Raw genomic sequence first — 21,123 nt, forward strand, 5'->3', positions numbered from 1 at the left:
ATTGGCACCCATATGGGATGCCGGCACTGCAGGCGGAGGATTAACTTAACTGCACCACAGTCATTCTTTTTGATGATTGTTCATTTCCTGCTAGATTTGTTAGATATGAAGAAGATAATATTGGAAGGAAAAAGGAATGGATATTATAGGACTAATAAAAGGGGTTGACAAAAAAAGATTGTCAGGGAATGAACCTAACACCACTTCATTATGTCGGGGATGGATTGACACCCATTGCCTGCAAAACGAATTGCTAGTCATGCATTAACTTTTCAGCCAATCTTGTTTGCATGAGTTGACACAATTTTGGCAAAGTCTATACTGATGTTTAATCCATCAAAGAAAAAAATGCTGCCTCACGCTAGTAACTTATGTCATGCTGACCATGTGCCCTGTTTCTCTTAGGAAGATCACAGTTTGTGAAGTGTTAGCCCTCTTTTATAGATGAGGAAGCTCTCACGTTCTGGAGCCATAAAAGTCCTACAGCTAGTAACTGATCCACAGGAATGTCAGACTCCAAATTCCATGTTATTTCAACTCCATCTGTCTTTAAATACCTTGTGGAAATTTTTTTGAAATACATAAAATAGCATTCTGTTTTCTTTTGGCTAAAGTTTTAAAAATGTGGCTCTTGCTTCTGCAAGCTTATGAGTTCCCTTGAAATTTCCACTCTAGACTCTTTTCCTATAGTCTTCAACTTTCAGCTGTTGCTTAGTACTTCGTGAAGGCAAAGACTAAGCATACAGTAGAAAACTTAGTTGAATAAAGGGACTTTCCGCAGGGTTGTATAGACTTAAGGGACAAAGAGAAACCAAATCACAGAATGGTGGTTCATTTCTAGGTATTTTAGGCCTCTAGATTAATATTTTTTTAGATTAATATTTTTATTATTTATTTATTTATTTGTAACAGAGTTATAGACAGTGAGAGAGTGGCACAGAGTAAGGTCTTCCTTCCGTTGGTTCACCCCCCAAATGGCCGCTACAGCTGGCACTGCGCTGATCCGAAGTCAGGAGCCAGGTGCTTCTCCTGGTCTCCCATGCGGGTGCAGGGCCCAAGGACTTGGGCCATCTTCCACTGCCCTCCCGGGCCACAGCAGAGAGCTGGACTGGAAGAGGAGCAACTGGGTCTAGAACCCGGCACCCATATGGGATGCCGGCGCCGCAGGTGGAGGATTAACCAAGTGAGCCACGGTGCCAGCCCCTAGATTAATATTTTTAGCACAGTGAGTCTTAATTGTTCTTTGGCAGCAGTCTTGAGTCTATTAATAAACATGTTGCTAATAAAGTAAAAGTATTTGTCCTACTTCAACTATTACGTTTCATAGTTTTAAATGACTACAAACTTATAACTGTATTCACGTCTTTAATTAACTATGGATAAAGAAAAAAATCATTGGAGAGAGCATTGATGTGATTTTTAGAAGTTTATTAATACTGTGTGTGAGAAACAACTCATTTTGTTACACTGCATATTAAGAGATATTTTATTTCATTATAAAGGACAGAACACTGGAACAATTAGGAAATTTTTTTAATCAAGATATTTTAGGAACCAATAAGTACTAACTTTTAAGCACAATAGGTAGTAGCCAAATGGTTAAACAGTAGATTAGGAGCTAGGATCTTATTTCAGGTCTCTACTGCTCCCTTGTGTTATGTCCTTAAGCCTCCATCTCAAGAGGGAAAAGTCTGACTCTGATAATCCTAAAAAATCTAGAAGGCTTCTACTCTCTGTCTTAAGTTTTCCATCTTTATTGGGCATTCAGTGTTACTGTTTGAAATGAAATCCTTTATGTACTTGAAATTCCTGTGAACACATTACATATCCCAACTCAGAGTCATCTCATTTATATTATACTATATTTAGTAGTATGTTTCTAAATTTAATAGAATACATGATTGTGAAACTGTGTATTTTATATACAGTTATTTCTATAGATAGTTTGCTATTTCTACTTATAGTATGGTTACACATAGCTATACTAACTGTATGACATGAGGACTGTGAAGAACTGAAATTATACAACTTGAGTTGTTTTTAAGTGAAAGCTTGAAAAAGCTGAGTTAATTTTTTAAGATGCACATTACAATCTTGTCGAAGCTTTCATGCAGTATTGTCAAAGTGTTAGCAAAAAAAAGCTTGGAAAAATAAAATGATATACTCAAATAGAAATAAAATGATGGATGTAACATTTAAAGTACCTTTATTGTACAGTTATTTAAGAAACTGACTCTAATGCCTTAAAGCTTTTGGCCACTGTTTATCTAGTGCTATGAAGAAGTACTATCAAAGTTTGGTACCTGAAAAACAGAATGGTCTCCTGTTAGGAATGGATCCTTTTTGGTGTATTACAGCACTACAGTAGACTTTCAAAGGAATTTATTTAGGAGCTAAATGCAGTAATCTTTTTTTCTTTTCTTTTTGTAAATTTATTTGAAAGGCAGAGTTAGAGAGAGGAGAGACAGAGAGAGAATCTTCTATCCACTGGTTGACTTCCCTAAATGGCTACAACAGCCAGGATTGGGCCAGGCTGAAACCAGGAGCTTGGAGCTTCATCTGGGTCTCCCATGTGGGTGTAAGACCATCTTTTTTTTTTTTTTTTTTTAAGATTTATTTTATTTATTATTTGAAAGACAATTACAGAGAGAGGGGAGAGACAGAGAGAGAGAGAGAGGTCTTCCATCTGCTGGTTCACTCCCCAGATGGCCGCAGTGGCCAGAGCTGCACCAATTTGGAGCCAGGAGCTTCTTCCAGATCTCTCATGTGGGTGCAGGGGCCCAAGGACTTGGGACATCTTCTACTGCTACCCCAGGCCATAGCAGAGAGCTGGATTGGAAGAGGAGCAGCCAGGACTAGAACCAGCGCCCATATGGGATGCTGGCACTTCAGGCCAGGGCTTTAATCTGCTGTGCCACAGTGCCGGCCCCTGTAGGGCCATCTTCTGCTGCTTACCCAGGTGCATTAGCAAGGAGCAGGATCAAAGTGGAGCAGCCGGGTCTCGAAATGGCACCCATATAGGATGTCAGTGTTAGATGGAGGTTTAACCTACTATGCCACAATGCTGGCCCACTAATCTTATTTTCTTTATCACAGAATTATTCATGTAAATCTTTTATTTTTTATTAAGTGGGGAATAACTTCAGGAGAAACAAAAATTAAACAAACAAAAAACCAGGTTCTGCCATGATTTAATTTTCAGGGACAGTAAGGTAGAGTTTATAACCTTCAGTGCCGTGGTGATTGAGTGAATGGTATCCATTAAGTGTGAGCCAAGAGGAGCCTGGTCATGACTCTGGGGTTAGTGAGATGCTTGCTACCTGAGAGAGGAACATTTTAGAGCCTCCTTAATACCATTTCCATCAGTTCTCAAACCTACAATTCCTCATGTTTTAAAATTTTGAATCGAAATATCTTATTAACAAAAGTCTTAGCATTGTGTTTTGTTCATTTGGAAGCTTCAGTCTCTTAGAATCGATTGGATTTTAGAATTAAATATGCTATTGGGGCCAGCACTGCAGCATGGCAGGTAGAGCCACTGCCAGCAGTGCTGGCATCCCATAGGGGCACCGGTTAGAGTCCCGGCTGCTCCACTTTCCATCCAGCTCTCTGCTGGGGCCTGGGAAAGCAGTGGAGGATGGCCCAAGTCCCTGGGCCCCTGCATCCATGTGGGAGACCCGGAAGAAGCTCCTGTCTCCTGGCTTCAGATCAGCGTAGCTCTGGCCATTGCAGCCATCTGGGGGTGAACCAGAGGATGAAAGACCTCTCTCTCTCTCTGCCTCTCCTTCTCTCTCTGTATAAGTCTCACTTTCAAATAAATAAATAAATCTTTTTAAAAAATATGCTATTTATGTTTCATTTCATGATCCTAAGCTTAGTCAGATTTTGTAGACACTTGATATTACAGTCTTATGATGTATGCCCATCTATTTATTCCCTGTGATCAGGTCCGAGAAGGGCATTTGAAAGTGTCCTCAGCATCAAATTCTCATTGAATAAAAGCCTTAAACAATAATAAATAAAATGCTGTTTTTAAGAAGGAAGGAAAATAGTAAGTGAAAACTCTAGATAGCCTGTTAATTTGGGTTTGTTGTTTGGGATATCTGAAAATGACACCCAAGTTTGAAGCAGATGATTTTTGGAGTGATTCTTTGTTCAGTGTAGGTAGCATTGTTATTGGTATGGTGGTAAGGGCAGGAATATGGGAGTCTGGTGAAATTAGGTACATACATTGGCTCTATTAATTCTAATATGACCTTGAAAATTCTACTTAACTTTTTTGAGCCTTAATTCTTACATAAAAAATTATAATAAATCACTTAAGTTCACTTAGCTGTTTATAAATAAGCTGATATATGATCTATTAGTTACTCTTACTATCATCTTTATCATATTAATATTATTTGCTTTATGATATTTCTACATGGAAAGTCGTGTATATTTTAAATTGATAATCATTGATTTGGGGTGTCCATTGTGTACAGGGGAGGAAAAGAAAATATGAAAACTTCAGGTAATTTGCATTTACCTGAAGTGTATTTGGTTAGGAGAAAGATTATCAAACCCTTTCAGTGATTCTCACAGCATGAGTGATATAAGGAGAAGGAAACTGCTGTAGATTACACAATTTATGTTCCTATGTAACTGGGAAAAGAGAGTTATTTGTTTGCATTTTAAAGTAATGTTATATGATATATGCCACTGTTTTCTCTCTTTACTATTCAAATTATAAGTACCCATTTGTATTTGTAGTGGTTTTGATTTTTCATAGGATATTTAATGGGCATTTGCTGGAATAATCCCCCCTCCCCTCTCTCCTATCTTTTCAGCCTATTCCTTCCTATTCATCTTTCAGATTTCTGTTCAAAAGTCACTTCTCAGAGGAGTTCTCTCTTCCCTCAACACCCTGTAGCTGCCCTCACCTCATGTATCACAGTTTGCAGTTTCATATTTATGTATTTGATTAATGTCTTCTACTAGGATCCGTGAGGATAGGGACCCTGCCTGACTTTTCTTATTGTTGCATCCTCAGGACCTAAAATAACATCTGGAATGTTTTTGTGCTGAACAAACTTGAATATTGTATTTTTATTGCCAGATATTATTTCTCTCTGGGACTATTGAGTTTTTTTTTTTTTTAATATTTATTTATTTATTCGGATGGCAGAGTCACAGAGAGAGAGGAGAGACACCGAAAATGAGATCTCTATGCTGGTTCGCTCTCCAAATGGCTGCAATGACCAGAGCAAGGCCAGGCCAAAGTTAGGAGCTGGGAATTTCTTCCAGGCCTCCCACATGGGTGCAGGGACCCAAAGACTTGTAATTAGGCTGTGGCTTAACCTCCTGCACCACAACACTGGCCCCAAAACTATAGAGTTTTGATGCCACATGATTTGATGAGGTTTTTTACCATGGTGCTCTATGCTCAAACAGCTACCTTGTGTAAAAAAGCTATCTCTCATACTGTCTGTGGAATTGCAAAGTAAATGAGAAGGAACTGGAATCTAGGAGCCAAGCTAGGGCTAAGGGCCTGCATTTCAGAATAATTTCTTTATCCAGGCTCAGCCATTTGCTTGAGTTTCCATGTTTTCTATCAGTGAAAATATTTTATTTCCTACACATATGTTCTCATGAAAAATAGCCATTCAGGGACTCATTGCAAATTATTCTTGCTTTTGGTATTACGAGCAAATAAAAACAGCTGTGCTAACTCGAATAACAGTTGTTTAAGGAATTTCCTGGTTGGTAAAATTCCTTATACGTTTAGCTCAGGTTTCACTCTTACTCTGCACCCCCTTTCTCCAACAATGTTTATTTCTGTCAGTATCATCTCATGTTGTGAAAGTATATAGTGTGTTTGTGTGTGTGGTGTGTGTGTGTGTGTATTTATGTGTGGGGATGCATGCACAGTATATGTAAAGAGAGAGAATTAAAATCTTTAAAATGTTGTTATTCATTGTTCGGGAAAACAAGGTTATCGCTAACTTTCTTGAAAATATTTCTGTAAAATACAGAGGCAGCAGAAAAGTCATGATATAAAATGTAGTGTATGCAGATATCCTGGAGCTCATCTATTACAAAGATTTTTTTCCTTAATCCTAAACTGAGCCATGGATGTAAACTGAAGTGTATGTGGAGATGAGATTTAAATTTATTTTTGTTTACTACATCCCAAAATCTGTTGAAGAACTTTTAAGAAGCTTTTCATTTAAATACTTAAAGCATACAAATTTTATTTATTTATTATTTTTATTTTTTGACAGGCAGAGTTAGACAGTGAGAGAGAGAGACAGAAAGGTCTTCCTTTTCCGTTGGTTCACCCCTCAAAGGCTACTGCAGCCAGCGCACCATGCTGATCCGAAGCCAGGAGTCAGGTGCTACCTCCTGGTCTCCCATGCGGGTGCAGGGCCCAAGGACTTGGGCCATCCTCCACTGCACTCCTGGGCCACAGCAGAGAGCTGGACTGGAAAAGGAGCAACCGGGACAGAATCCGGCACCCCAACCGGGTCTAGAACCTGGGGTGCCGGCGCCGCAGACGGAGGATTAGCCTATTGAGCTGCAGCGCCGGCCTCAAGCATACAATTTTAAAGTATTTAAATGTATTGCTTCCTTTTTATAGGAAAATGTATGTTGGCTTGTATTTATTTATCATGTTTATTATTATTTAGTATCTTAAGTAGTCATATTCTCATTCTACTTTGTTTCTGATATGTTCTAAATATATATATATATATATATATTTCTCGTGAGGCTTTCAAATAGTTTTTAAATTAAAGTTTTTTCAGAGTTTTCTTTTAAACCTGTTTTTAACTCTGACAAATCACTTTTGGCTGTTTGTGCAAGACAGATTACGGCACCGCAGCTCACTTGGCTAATCTTCTGCCTGTGGCGCTGGCACCCCGGGTTCTAGTCCCGGCTGGGGCGCCGGATTCTGTTACGATTGCTCCTTTTCCAGTCCAGCTCTCTGCTGTGGCCTTGAAGGCAGTGGAGAATGGCCCAAGTGCTTGAGCCCTGCACCCGCATGAGAGATCAGGAGGAAGCACCTGACTCCTGGCTTTGGATCGGCACAGTGCGCCAGCCGTAGCAGCCACTGGGCGGGGTGAACCAACGGAAAAGGAAGACCTTTCTCTCTGTCTCTCTCTCTCTAACTCTGCCTTTCAAAAAAAAAAAAAAAAAAGATTAACTCACAAAAGACCAAATGCTACATCACTGAAAGTGTCCCAAGCAGTGCACCAGGGAGGATTAGTCACCAATATTGACATTGATAGCAGAGTGGACTGCATGACTCTTAGGGCCCTTCTGAAAGCAATTTGTCAAAAAAGTTTCTGCTTATATAGTTATCTACTCTGAAAACAGGAATGATAATTTGATTTGACTCCAGTACATTTCTTTACAGAGTGCTTTATGATTATATATTTACACCTAGGGTTTTAGCAGTGGATTACTCACCTTTTTGCCATAATCTGAACAATAATTTTGACATTGTTATTTGACTTGGTAGTTTATAACATGTCTGTTTTAAAGGATTATTAATATATTATTCTACATGTTTCAAAAAGGATTTAAAAATAAGCCATTCATTCAATTCAGGGAATATTTATTATTCCCCCAGTATGTGTTAGACATTGTGGTTGGCACTTGAAATACGTCAGCAAACAAAGCAAAGATCCCTGCCCTGTGGAGCTTACCTTCTCACTGGACAGAAACAAGGTGGTATATATGCTAAGATTCCCTAATGTTGTGGAGAAAGAATGGAAACAGTAGAGCAGGATGATGGTGGGTAAACTGCTTTGGAGGAAGTACAGTGTATATCTGATTAAATCAGGTGTTCAGGGTAGGTCTGCTTGAGAAGGTGTTGTTTAGATAGAGAGCCTTGCATACAGGAACAGTCTTTGGAAGATGTTTCTAAGCCATATAAAGAAGTAAGAGAAATAGAAAGAATACTTGGGCTGGCTTGTAATTCTTTCAGAGAGAAAAGGGAGTTTGCCTCTCAGCTTATTATTTTTAATCTTATCCACTTTAGATTGTTTCACAGCTTTTCTTTGAGGAACAGAAAGCTACCAATTATTCTGTTATGGAAAGAACAGATTTGAGTCAGAGTTTGAGTCCTAATACTAAATTATATTTTTATTATCTACAGAACAGTGTGTGTTATTGTAGCAACTAAATATGTCTTCTGAAAGTGGCCTGTAATTATAAACAAAATATAATTCTCCTTTAGGGATAAGAGTAAAATTATCATAGGTCAAGGGTTATGAGAATTGTAGAGAAATGTCCCTCAACTATAAAATGCCCGAATATCACAGCTCCTTGTGGGAGCGTGTTACTCCAAAATTTCCAACATCTGTTCCAGCAAGAAAAATAGTGCTGATCTTGGCAAATGTTTTTGAAAGATGGTCAGCAGAACCCAATCCTAAAAGACCACTTACTGCTGAAGCATTGTTACCTGTCATTTATATACTTCAGTCATGAGCCAGGGTTGCCATTCAAAAAAACCTGATATTCAAGTGTGCTTTTAACTGTACTGATATTTATTTTTGCTTTGAAGCTGAGGGTGCCTGCTCACGGGGAGTAACCCTCTCCTAGACTTCAGCATATAGTCCGATGTGACCGTCCCACCAGAAAGCCCTGCTGGCACTAGAGGACTGGGCAGAAAGGTCACAGTTGTGTTTGCATTAAGACACTTTCAAGAGGAGTCTCAAGTAGCATAGTCATTTGTGCATATTTGGGAATAAACTTAGCACATTAGGGTTTATCACACCCAGGCGTTCTGTGATCAAAAACTTACTGATAGCCTCAAGTCTAAAGATAATTTCTCTATTTTCCTTCAGTCCTTCAACTTTTCCCTCCCTCCTCCTTTTCCTTTCTTTCTTTCTTGTTAACCACTGAACAAAGCCTTATTGAGAATTTATTGCTTACACCCTGGACATCAGTGTAAACCTGAAGGTTCCATGCTGCTGTTCAGGTGTGAAGATCCACAGGAAAAAAAAAAAAGTAGCTCACAATTATTAAAGCATCTTTTGAATTTATTTAGGAAATACACTTGAGTTTTGCGAATCAAGTAGAATACAGGAAATGATGAAACAGAAATTCTAAAATCTCTTGTAATTATAAAACATAGTATAAAAATTTCTAATTTATAGATTCCAAAATCTGCGTATAAATTTCCAAAATTTTCCCAAGGATGTTTTTTAGTGAATTGTAAAATCTCTTACCTATCTTTTATCAGAATTGCTGTAGTGACAACAGATTTTGCAGTAGGAGTGTGGGGTGTGCGTGTGTGTGTATATTTATTTGAGTCTATCTGAAACCTACCCTAGGTCAGGATTCTACCCTGCCTGAAGACTTTCTACAAAATGACTCCAACCTTCCTGTTTCTCTCCCTTCTCAGCTGACCTAGATTACATTATTTTATTTTACATTTAATACTTTCTTTTAAAAATTTATTTATTTGGAAGTCAGAGCTACACAGAGAAAAGAGAGGCACAGAGAGAAAGAGAGAGAGGTCTTCCATCTGATGGTTCACTCCCCAATTGACTGCAATGGCCGGAGCTACACTGATCCAAAGCCAGGGAGCCAAGAGCCTCTTCCGTGTCTCCCACGTGGGTGCAGGGGTCCAAGGACTTGAACCATCCTCCACCGCTTTCCCAGGTCACAGCAGAGAGCTGGATCACAAGTGGAGCAGCAGGGTTTCGAACCGGCGCACATATGGGATGCCAGCCCCCTAGGTTACTTTAGGTTAATTGCCTACTAACCACCAACATTGTTTGGGCTTCCCTTCCTCTTATGCTGTCCTCACTTAATAAAATCCATCCCCTCCCCCAACCCCACGCACATCATAACTGCCCATCTTGTCCTTGAATGAAGCCTTTCTGGACCCCCTCCCTACCCATGATCTCTTCTATTTTTGCCTTTTGTTTTAGCACCTATTGGACATTTCCCTGAACTTATGACAATATTTTTGTGGGTACCTCAATAACATTTTGTTTGTTCATTAAAAAACTTCTGGCTAATAACTCACACAATAATACAACTGGCTACCACACAATACCTGGATCTGGAAATCATGGATTTGAGAATTTAGCAGGAGTTCCAAAAAGTCAAGTAAGGTGATGAGTGTTATCAGGCACAAAGTAATGTGGGAACCTGTGGCAAATACCTATGTCTTCTGTAAGTGGCCTGCAATGAGACAACAGGATAAGAATCTCTCTTAAGGACAAAAGGGTCTCCAGCAACCAGTCATAGATATAGTCCTGGATTACTTAAGGACTTTGAGATGTTGGGGAGAAGAGTGGAATAAACCTGCATATTGTAACAGGAGGCGGAAGAAGGGAAATGTTGGGTTAATGCTAGGAAATTAGAGGGGGAGTATCCAAGCAGTTACTTTTCTAAGGTTTTCTATTTTCTTTGTGAAGAAGAGTACAAAGCATCTGCTAAGGGAAGTGGAGGGGTAGCTTATGTGGAGGGTCCAATAGGGTTACAAAGGTATAAAGTGAATGAGAGTGAGTGATGACAGGAAACACTTAGAATGACTACCAGGGAACACTGAGGGCTTGATTCAGTTGCAGATCGTGAAGAAATTGTACCCTTCTGTAAAACTACATGCTTTCTACAGAAGTGATCTTGCAAGTAGCTTTCTTTAAAAAAAAAAAAATGTTATTTAGAGTGAAGCCAGAAGCTAGGAATTCCATCTAGGTCTCCTGGTCTCCCACATGGGTGGTCAAGACTAAAGTACTTGGACCATCATCATCCTCAGGAGCATTAGCTTGAAGCTGGATGGGAAACAGAGGAGCTACTGGTTTCTGATATGGGATGTAAATGTCTCATGTGATGGCCTAATCTGCTGGGCTATAACATGCCCCTGCAAGCAGTTTCTTGTATGGATAACAAAAAGAAAGTAAATAAATGTATTTCTAAAATTAATACAATACATTTAGTATCTTATTAATAAGCTCTGTTTCTTTTTAGAAGAAATTGAACATGATCTTTGAAAAGCACTCAGAAAATACTGTTTCCATTTCACGTTTGTTGTTTTATGGATTTTATTATCTTATTTGAAAGGCAGAGCCAGAGAAACAGATCTCGCTGCTTGTTCCCTCTTCAAATGTCCACAACAGTTAAGGCTGAGTCAGGCCAAAGGCAGGGACCTGGAACTCAACCCCAGTCTTCCGCATGGGTGGCAGGGACCCAACTACGTGAGCCCTCATCTTCTGCCTCCCAGGGTGCGCTTTAGCAGAAAGCTGGAATCAGAAGTGGAACCAGGACCTCAGCTCAGGCACTCCTGTGAGGGATATGGGCATCTCAAGTAGCATCTTAACCACTCTGCCAAATACCCACTTCTACTTGTTACTTTAAAAAGTCAAACAAAACAATATTGCCCTCTAGAACGTACATGTATAGCAAGTAAGGTATCGAGCTTTGCATTTTCTGTGCTTATTGGCTGAGTGTCATAAATGCTAACACTAAATATAGAAGACTCATGCAAAGCTGCTTCTCATTTCTCTTTCCTGTGGAAATGCCTTTTAATATGTGCAGTTGATATCAATGCTCTTGCCTTTAGCTTCTGGGTGTAATCCCCTGGGAATCCGACTCCACTGGTCCTCCAGCATGCCTGATAGTCTGAATGTTTAACATTTTTAGTGGGTAGTTGTGCATCACAGGTTCTGGATTATCTTTTCACATACCCCATCCATGCTTCTACTTTTAACCTACTATTAATCCAAATTACCACCTGATCTCCCCTTGAGGTGGTTCCAAAAAATAAGCAGTACTCCAAATCCCAAGTAGCTGTGTGCCAAAATCCTACCGAGTATGCAAAACCATTGCTGCCAGCGAGAGAGATTTACAGGGAGTTCCTGGGGAGTGTAGTCTCCTGCTGGATGCGGTCCTTCCAGGGGAGGATGTGTCACCGTTTGGCAGGCCTTCTCACTTTGAATCCTCTCATCTACCCTAGGTCCCAATATAGGCAAAACTTTGTCTCTTGTAGCTAGTAATTGTGAAGCCGGAAGATTTCCTTTTGGCTTTAGGAGCACAGATCACTGGGGACAATGGCAAAGTTCCAGGACACTGATTACTTTCCCGGAGACCTCTATTGAAGGAGAAAAGAAAGGGGAAGAGAAGTGTACATTGAAAATGGGGGAGGGGGATATATATATATTTAAATTAGGAAATAAGCTTTAAAAATGAAGGGAGAAGCAGGCAATTAAAGATTTTGTGTGTGTGTGTGTGTGTGTGTTAGAACTTACATGAACTTCCAAAATAAGTGGCCAGTGGGCAAATGTGAGAAGAAAGGATAGGTAATGGGCAGTTTCACTAACAATATCCTAGATAGAGAAAGGCAAATGAACCACAACTAATTTAGGGTGTTCCTGAGATGTGGGATTTGACTCTTCCATCTCTATTCTTCATCATCATTGCTGCCTGTTATTTGATGTTCTACCAGGAAGGCGGATTTTTGCTTGAGAAAATCATGTCTCTGTCATGGTGACTGCTGAGTACCTCAACACAGCGAGCTTCCCTCCCTTTTGCTTTGTTATTTTTGTACCGATTGCCATTGTGGAGAGCAGGAGGGGTGCTGGCAGCGGGAGCAGAAACTTCGCTGCCCAGGAGGTCTGTGGTCTGCTTGTTGTCCTTGGGGCTGTCTATCCCAACAGTACTTCTGTTTTCCTACATTATAGTCAAGGAAAAATCTGCAGAGGATTAGAGACTTAAAAAATAAAAATAAGTTTTTCTTGGCTATTGTGTTAGTACACTTGATACATTAATTGTAATCAAATAACTGTAATTTCTGTATAATTTAGATATAAAATAGCCTGAGTAGCATGTTTAACTTCATTTTGTTTCACCCACAAATATTTTTAAGCCCTTATAAAGTACTTTTTAAAGAAAAGCTTAGATTTCTTAATTTTGTGATGCTGTAAGTTTGCTTAAGTGTTATTATACTGCTTGCCAAAATTATACTTTAAAAAAGTGTCGTTACATTTAAAATGAATATAATATTATTACCTTGGATGTTGTATTACCACCAGCTGATTAAATTACACAGCGTTGTTTTAGTTTTTAGTTGCATAGTGCCACCTACTGGAACTATGCTATAAAACACCATCATTTTTTTTTCTTTCCAGATATGGTATTTAGTTGCTTTCTGTAATTCAGCTCTTTCCTAAAAGAGTAAATCTATAGCCAGACTCATATATTCAGATTTTTCTCCATAATATGGATGCCAAAACAAAAAATACATAACCTGCAAACTTTATAAAAAATTTGTTATTATGGATTTTTCTACATTGTGCTTCATTTTCTTTGAGCATCTGCTTTTGTTTAGGAAATACAATCTGTGAAAAGTTTTAATATCACTTGTCTGAGCTAAAAAGAGTTTTAGTAAATGATCTTGTCACACGTATTCTTTCTACCCTTACCCTGTTCTCTTAGTTGTATGTGTGTGTGCTTGTTTATTTACTTTCTATTCTACTACATTATAAGCCTCCAAAGGGAAGCAGTATGCTCATGTCCTACTGTACACCTGTTAAGGTTACTGGTGAGAATGATAGAAATACCTGAAATCTGATAATATATTAAAATAAGAACACTTTTAAGAATTATGTTAGTAGAAACTTCGATTGATACTTTGTCATGTCTACTTCTTTAATGTGGAAAAATAACCAAAAGGTGTTTTGTTTTTATATTATTGATAGCATTTTTAACACTGAACTTCATTTCTTTGTGAATTATATTTTTGCTTGTGGTCCAGAATTGATCCCATGGCATTATATATACTCAAAAAGAGAGCACATTTGATTCAGTTCAAGTATTTAAATTAAAAGTAGACCAGGGGCCAGTGCTGTGGCGCAGCGGGTTAAGGCCCTGGCCTGAAGCGCCAGCATCCCATATGGGCGCCGGTTTGTGTCCTGGCTGATCCTCTTCTGATCTGGCTCTCTGCTGTGGCCTGGGAAAGCAGTGGAGGATGGCCCAAGTCCTTGGGCCCCTACATCCGCATGCGAGACCTGGAGGAAGCTCCTGGCTCCTGGCTTTGGATCAGTGTAGCTCCGGCCGTTGCAGCCAATTGGGGAGTGAACTATCAGATGGAGGACCTCTCTCTCTCTCTCTCTCTCTCTGCTGCTCTTCTCTCTCTGTGTAACTCTGACTTTCAAATAAGTAAATAAATCTTTTAAAAAAGAAGTAGACCAATTTACTATTTGACCTTCCCCGATTAATCCAGATAGTCAAGGAAGAGATTAAAATTAGGCTCTGTCCTCTCTTTCCTCAGCTTTCCCCTCACTTTCATGATGTATAAATTCAAGCCACCCAGGGCCAGAACCAAGGATTGCCACATGTGGATTTTTTTAGAGTCAGTCTCTCCATCTTTCATTTTTTCATTTAGGAGAAGAAAGAACAGGGAGGGGTGTACTAGCAGTGAAAGATATAAATAAATATTTAAAAATCTGAAAATATTTCTGAAGTAAATATGACATACTGCCCTTGCTGAGGGGAAAAGGAAAACTTAGCAGTTTTTTTTGGCAAGTTGATACTTTTTTTTTTTTTCAAAAGCTATATACACTAAGATTAAACTCAGAAAAAACCCGAGATTAGCTATTTATGAGCTCATGCACACTACTGTAGAGCAGATAAGCAGACATCTGGAGGGAGCAAAAAGAAATCTCTGATGCATTTCCGCATGGCCTGAGAGAGCTGAAATAAGGCAGTGTAATTGAGAAGCTCCTGCCCTGTTGCCTGAAAATAAAATGTAAACAGTTAAAAAGCTTTTAACATTCTTTACTGTCACCTCAATTGTCTGAAGACCTTACTTACCTATCTATCATCTGGTTTCCAAAAAAGTGGAAATAGAAAAAATGTAAGTGTATTTAATAGCCTAGATACAGTCATGACTTGAATCCATTTATTGCTTGACATTCAATTTCAGATCTGCAAGTTTGAATCTGCCAGGACTGGAATGCTTAGGTGTTAGTTGCTGACAATTTCATAGTAATTTTGGGCTGGGCTTGCCTTTGAGCAAATCATACCAGTAAAAATAAGGTCAAATTTCTTCCCATTACATCTGGCTTGTCTACCAAATAATTGGATCACATTTTGTTCTGTCAGGAAGTTGCTGATAGCCCCTGAACTCTTTGAAAGGCATGAGAGAAGTAAACTTAGCTGGAGTGAATTCAAAGTGCAGACTTTCTTCCTGTGTTAACTTCTGAGAGATCTCTTGAACTCAAAAACTCAGGCTGTAGAGCAGAACAGTGACTGGATCCATGAATGATCATTGGACTTTCCATGTAGAAGAAGCTGCCTGCTCAGGACATTTTTGCTGTCTTTAACTTACTCTCCCAATCTTCCATTCAGTGTCCTAAGGATTTCTCATGTGTACCTGTGTCTTTTTTTTTTTTTTTTCCTTCTTGTCCCCTCAGATCATTTCTTCTTAACTACTAAACAGAATCAACATTTATCACTCCATGCTTTGCAACAAAAAGTTTAGGGAAAAGAGTATTATATGAGTCAATGTATGATTTTTTTTGTGAATATATAAATTCTTTGCATGTTTAGAAATCTACTCTGCCTATCAAAATCTTCTGAAAAGTAGCTTTTCTGTCTTTGAGATAATTTTTACAATAGCATTTTACAGTAACTGAGAAGTTGGTTAACTTTCAGGAACTCAGGCCTGTTTTCACATTTCTCCTATTAAAGATAGGCTCTCCTGTGCTGAGTGGTTTTGAGAGGACAAATCGTTCTAGATAGAAATGATAACAGCAGTTGCCTAGAAATGATAACAGCAGTTACCTTTGTCCAGCCATTTTGCACCTGGCAGAATGCCCTACATTACACACATTCATCATTTAATGTTTATCACAAACCATGGGACACCAGAGCTATGCCTATGCCGTGGATCAGAAAAGACCATAAACAAGAAAATCCAGTCTATCTCCCGGCTTGCTTAGGCAAGAGATAGGGAGAGAGGGCAATGCAGGGGCACTGAAGAGATATATTTGTCTATATCTTTTTATTTTTGGTTATTGTGCTCAATCTGTTTTTTCTGTCTGAGATTTCACACAGCTTTCTGAAACCTCAGCAGGCATTTGGTTTTCACACTGAACCTCTGAGCAAGGACAAACAGCAGGTCTCATTTTTCTCCTCTCCTCCCCTCCCCTCCCCTCCCCTCCCCTCCCCTCCCCTCCCCTCTCCTCTGCTCTCCGATTTACTTTATGTATTGAAAGGCAATAAAGAGAAAGAGAGGGAGAGATAGAGATCTTCTATCTGCTGGTTCACTACCCAAATGGCTGCAGTGGCCAGGAGCTGGACCAGACCAGAGCCAGGAGCTTATACCAGGTCTCCCACTTGGTTGCAGGGCCCTGAGGACTTGGGCCATGTTCTGCTGCTTTCTTAGGTTCATTAGCAGCAAACTGGATAGGAACTGGAACAGCTGAAATGCCAGAGTCACAGGTGGTGGTTTACCCAGTGTGCCACAACGTTACCAGCCCCCAGTCTCAGTTTTCTAAGAGGGGAGCAGAAAACTACTGATGACTCCGTGCCACCCCACATTCTCTGCTCTTCAGGTCTCTGTTCTAAAGAAGTCTGCTTTATGTGCATCTTTCTCTTTAAAGAAAAATTTAATTGACATGCCAAACCCTGCAATTCTTAAACTTTTCTTAAAATGTTACCTTTAAGGAGATTTATAAAAACAAGGATCTTTGTGGTTTTATGCCAAAAGTTGGAGGAGTTGAAAATCAAGTAAGCTTTCAATGCTGAATTATTTCACTTTCAAGTTGTGAAAGATACACAGTGGTTTCTGTGTATGTTTATGAGGAAGAAGCAATTGAATTATTTATTTTTACAGTTCTGGCAAAGCATGATCAGCCATGTTCTGAGTACTCTGAAACAGTTTTACCTCTGACAAAGTAACAGAAAAGGCAGAATCAGCTTCCTTGCCTAAATAAGTGAACATTATTGTATATTTTTTCAGATAGTTGTATTTTTGATGAAATATTTTGTGTATTTCAAGGGAACTATCTGAATAGAATACTGCTGTGCAAAATTAGAGCTTTTAAGATCAGACCCAATTCATTTCTTTATTGATAATCTAGGAACATACTTAGCAAAGTGTATAACACAAAGTGTCCAGGGTGTTTTTCATGTAGGCATAATTAAGTATTATTACTATCATTATATTTTCACTCCCTCTTTTCACACACATGTAGTCAGATGTTTACACGTAGATACAGATATGCATATGTTCCTATATGCTTATAAATGAGATATAAATTTGTTAGTTTTTGCTTATTTTGGACAGTATCTTTTTACTCTGAATTCACATGTTACCAATAGAGGCATTTTTAACTCTCCTGGTGAATGCTGAAGTTAAGAATTCCTTAATGGTATGTGTCGAAGAGATTTCACAAATAAGACCAGTGTAAGCAAATAATGAAGGATAGAATTAAAAGGGAGAGAATGATCCTGCAGGGGAAGCAGGACACACAGCAGACTCATAGAATGGCAAATGCCCAAAACAGCACTCCTGCCTCAGAATCAACCCTTGGGACATTCGGATCTGGCTAAAAGGTCCATGAGAGTCTCACAGGCATGGAAAGCCATGACACGGTGGCAAAAAACAATCTAAATGAAAGACCCTGGTGAACAAGACCCCAGCAGAAGGAACAGGCCATCAAGGAGAGAGGCGCCTTTCTCTGAAGGGAGGAAGGAACCTCCACTGTGACACGGCCTTGACTAAACAAGTTCAGAGTCGGTGAACTCAAGGGACTTCCATAGCCTAGATAGCTCATAGCAAGAGTCTCGGGTGATTGCTGACGTCATAAATAAGAGTGCCAATTGTTAAATCAACAACAGGAGTCACTGGGTACATGCTCCTCATGTAGGATCTCTGTCCTTAATGTGTTTTACTATGAAACTTAAAAACACTACTAGTTGAACAATACCCTATACCTTGTGTGGTTGTGTGAGTGCAGCCTGTTGAAATCCTTGCTTAGTATATACTAAGTTGATCTTCAGTATATGAAGGTAATTAAAAATGAAACTCGATAAAGGCGGAATGGGAGAGGGAGAGGGGAGGGCCACGGGAGGGAGGGAGGTTGGTGGGGGAAGCCACAACAATACAAAAGTTGCACTTTGTAAATTCACATTTATGAAATAAAAAATAAGAGTGTCAAATTGTTAAATCAACAACAGGAGTCACTGTGTACTTATGTCTCATGTGGGATCTCTGTCCTTAATGTGTTGTCCAATGTGAAGTGATGCTATAACTAGTACTAAAACAGTATTTTTACACTTTGTGGTTATGTGTGGGTGCAAACTGATGAAATCTTTACTTAGCATATACTGAATCGATCTTCTGTATATAAAGATAATTGAAAATGAAAAAAAAAAAAAACCTGGTGTTAAATTGGAAATTGCATACAAAATTAATCAAAATTAATCATGTAGGATCTCTGTCTTTAATGTGCTGTAGACTGTTATTTAATGCTATAACTAGTACTCCAACAGTATTTTTTCACTTTGTGTTGCTATGTGAGGGCAAACTGTTGAAATCTTTACTTAATATATACTAAACTGATCTTCTGTATATAAAGAGAATTAAAAATGAATCTTGATGTGAATGGAAGGGGAGAGGGAGCGGGAAAGGGGAGGGTTGTGGGTGGGAGGGAAGTAATGGGGGGGGGAAGCCATTGTAATCCATAAGCTTGTACTTTGGAAATTTATATTCATTAAATAAAAGTTTGAAAAAAAAGAATTCCTTAATGAGTCCCATTAGAATACTTTTCAAATTTAACACCTAGATATTCTATACCCACATATTCATTTAATTTCATTTGTGTTTCTTAGACTCCCCTCTACTTGGTGAATCACGGAGAGACTGGGCCAGTAAGATGCAACAGGTGCAAGGCCTACATGTGCCCATTTATGCAGTTCATTGAAGGAGGAAGGAGATACCAGTGTGGATTTTGCAACTGTGTGAATGATGGTAAGTGGTGCCATCAGATGTTTGTTGTGAGAACTCTTTATTAGATAAAGTATATCATACCATACTTCTTAGCTGACAAAAAACAATATTTTTTTCAGGTACAGCAATACCTTCATGTTTATAATTTCCCTAGAAGGAAACCAACTAGAACTTTTAACTATTTGAGCCCCCTGTGGAAACTAAAAAGAAGGCAACGATAAGTTATTTCGCAGTTTTCTTCCACAAACCTTCAGTTGGAGGTGGAAAGAGATTTTTACCGTTTGTGTTTAGAGTTGATAAACCTGAAAGATAAAGCTGGCTTTGTGGCACAGTGGCTTAAGACGTCACTCGTGATGCCAGCATCCCTATGGGTACTTATCAAGGCTTGGCTGTTCCACTCCTAATGCAGCTTCCTGCTAATGTGTCTGGAAAGGCAACAGAAGATGGCTCAAGTACTTGGTCCCCTGCTACCCATGTGGGAGACCTGGATGAAGCTCCTGGTTCCTGGTTTTATCCTGGCCCAGCCCCAGCTATTGTGATCATTTGCAGAGTGAAGCAGAGGATGGAATCTCTCTCTCTCTCTCTCTCTCTCTCTCTCTCTCTCTCTCTCTTTGTGTGTACCTCTGTCTCGGTAATTATGCCTTTCAAATAAATAAGCAAATCGTTTTAAAAAAAGAAACCTGAAAAGCTTTTCCTCTGTCATCCTTCCTTAGGGTCATTATTATTGTTGTTATTATTATTATTTTTTAACAGGCAGAGTTAGACAGTGAGAGACAGAGAGAGACAGAGAGAAAGGTCTTCCTTTTCCGTTGGTTCACCCCCCCACAATGGCCGGTACGGCTGGTGTGCTGCGGCCGGCGCGCTGCACCGATCTGAAGCCAGGAGCCAGGTGCTTCAGAGAGCTGGACTGAAAGAGGAGCAACCAGGACAGAATCTGGTGCCCCAACCGGGACTAGAACCCAGGGTGCTGGTGCCACAGGTGGAGGATTAGCTTAGTGAGCTGTGGCGCCGGCCAGGGTCATTCTTAAATATGAGTTCATTGATATTTAGGAAAAGTTCAGGATAGCTAAGATATTTAACACTTATATAGATTTTCTCTCTCTGATATAAATATTGAATTATTTAAGAAAGAAGGGCCATTATCATGAAGAGCTTTCCCATATTCATTGTATTTTAAGCTTTCATTCCAGGAAGAATTCATTGATACTGAAAAATACTATAAACTGGCTCAAAGTGTTCTCACATTTATGACACTTACATCTGTATATTTTAATTCTTTGATGTTAAATAAGACATGCTGAGACTGAGAACATTTCCACATTCATTTACATTTGTAGATTTTGGTTATTTTGAACCATGTGGGTTATTAGAGTAAGTATCCTAAGAGCTTTCCCCTGGTCCTTATCATTGTAGACTAGCTTCCCTTTGGGTAATTAGATCTGAAGAGTGCATAGCACTCTTTTCTGCCTGTAAGCCTTGTCTCCCAAGGATGCTGGCTATTCACCAGTGGCATCTGAGCTTGGGCCCGACTTTGTGCCTGTGTCACTGCATTCACAGCATGCTGGCTCTGTGAACTTTCTCTGTTGGAAAAGCACTGTTGTCTCCTTGTTTGCTTGCCCCCTCATCATACATGGTACACAACTTTAGCCAGCTTCAAATGCCAGAGCCTGGCATCGGGAGTCTTCCTCATGAAGTCCTATGACTAGATCTTAAAATTTCCTTGCTGTGTTGTTGAATCACCAGTGTGCAGCCTCGTCCCAAAGACTGTAGCCCTCTTGGAATGTCTCTTTCCTTGTGCCAACTGCAATGTTTACTCAGAGCAAATTGTACATCCTCATAACAGCAGATTCTCTTAGTTCTGCACCCTTAGTTATCTTTCTGAGAAAGATCTTATGCATCTCTCGTTCTTGATGAAATCTGCAGCCAGATCCTTGGCTATCACTCAGTGAGTGTTGGGATGTGGATTTCAGAAACCCCTTGTGCTTCAACAAATCTACCATCTCCTCAGTGTTTTAACCCAAGCCCTCAGCTTTTTTAGGAAAGTGATCAGGAGTTTATCCAGCATGTAAAATTGAAGGATCTTCAATTGGCTCCATTTCCCTGGCCTCACAACTGAAGTGTCAGCTCAGGGCATTAATAGGCCCTGCCACTTCCTAGGAAAGAAAAACCAC

The 21,123-nt window shown here is 39.4% G+C and overlaps 1 protein-coding gene across 1 annotated transcript in view; it reads left to right on the forward strand.

Annotated features, from left to right (window-relative positions):
• SEC24D (SEC24 homolog D, COPII coat complex component) overlaps positions 1-21,123 on the forward strand; it is a 145,442-nt gene that overhangs the window by 62,714 nt on the left and 61,605 nt on the right. The window contains exon 9 of the mRNA XM_062199697.1: positions 18,835-18,973. Within this exon, the coding sequence (XP_062055681.1) occupies positions 18,835-18,973 (139 nt within the window). The remainder of the gene's footprint in view (positions 1-18,834; positions 18,974-21,123) is intronic.

The sequence above is a fragment of the Lepus europaeus genome, chromosome 8 (assembly GCF_033115175.1).
Source record: "Lepus europaeus isolate LE1 chromosome 8, mLepTim1.pri, whole genome shotgun sequence".
Classification (NCBI taxonomy): domain Eukaryota; kingdom Metazoa; phylum Chordata; class Mammalia; order Lagomorpha; family Leporidae; genus Lepus; species Lepus europaeus.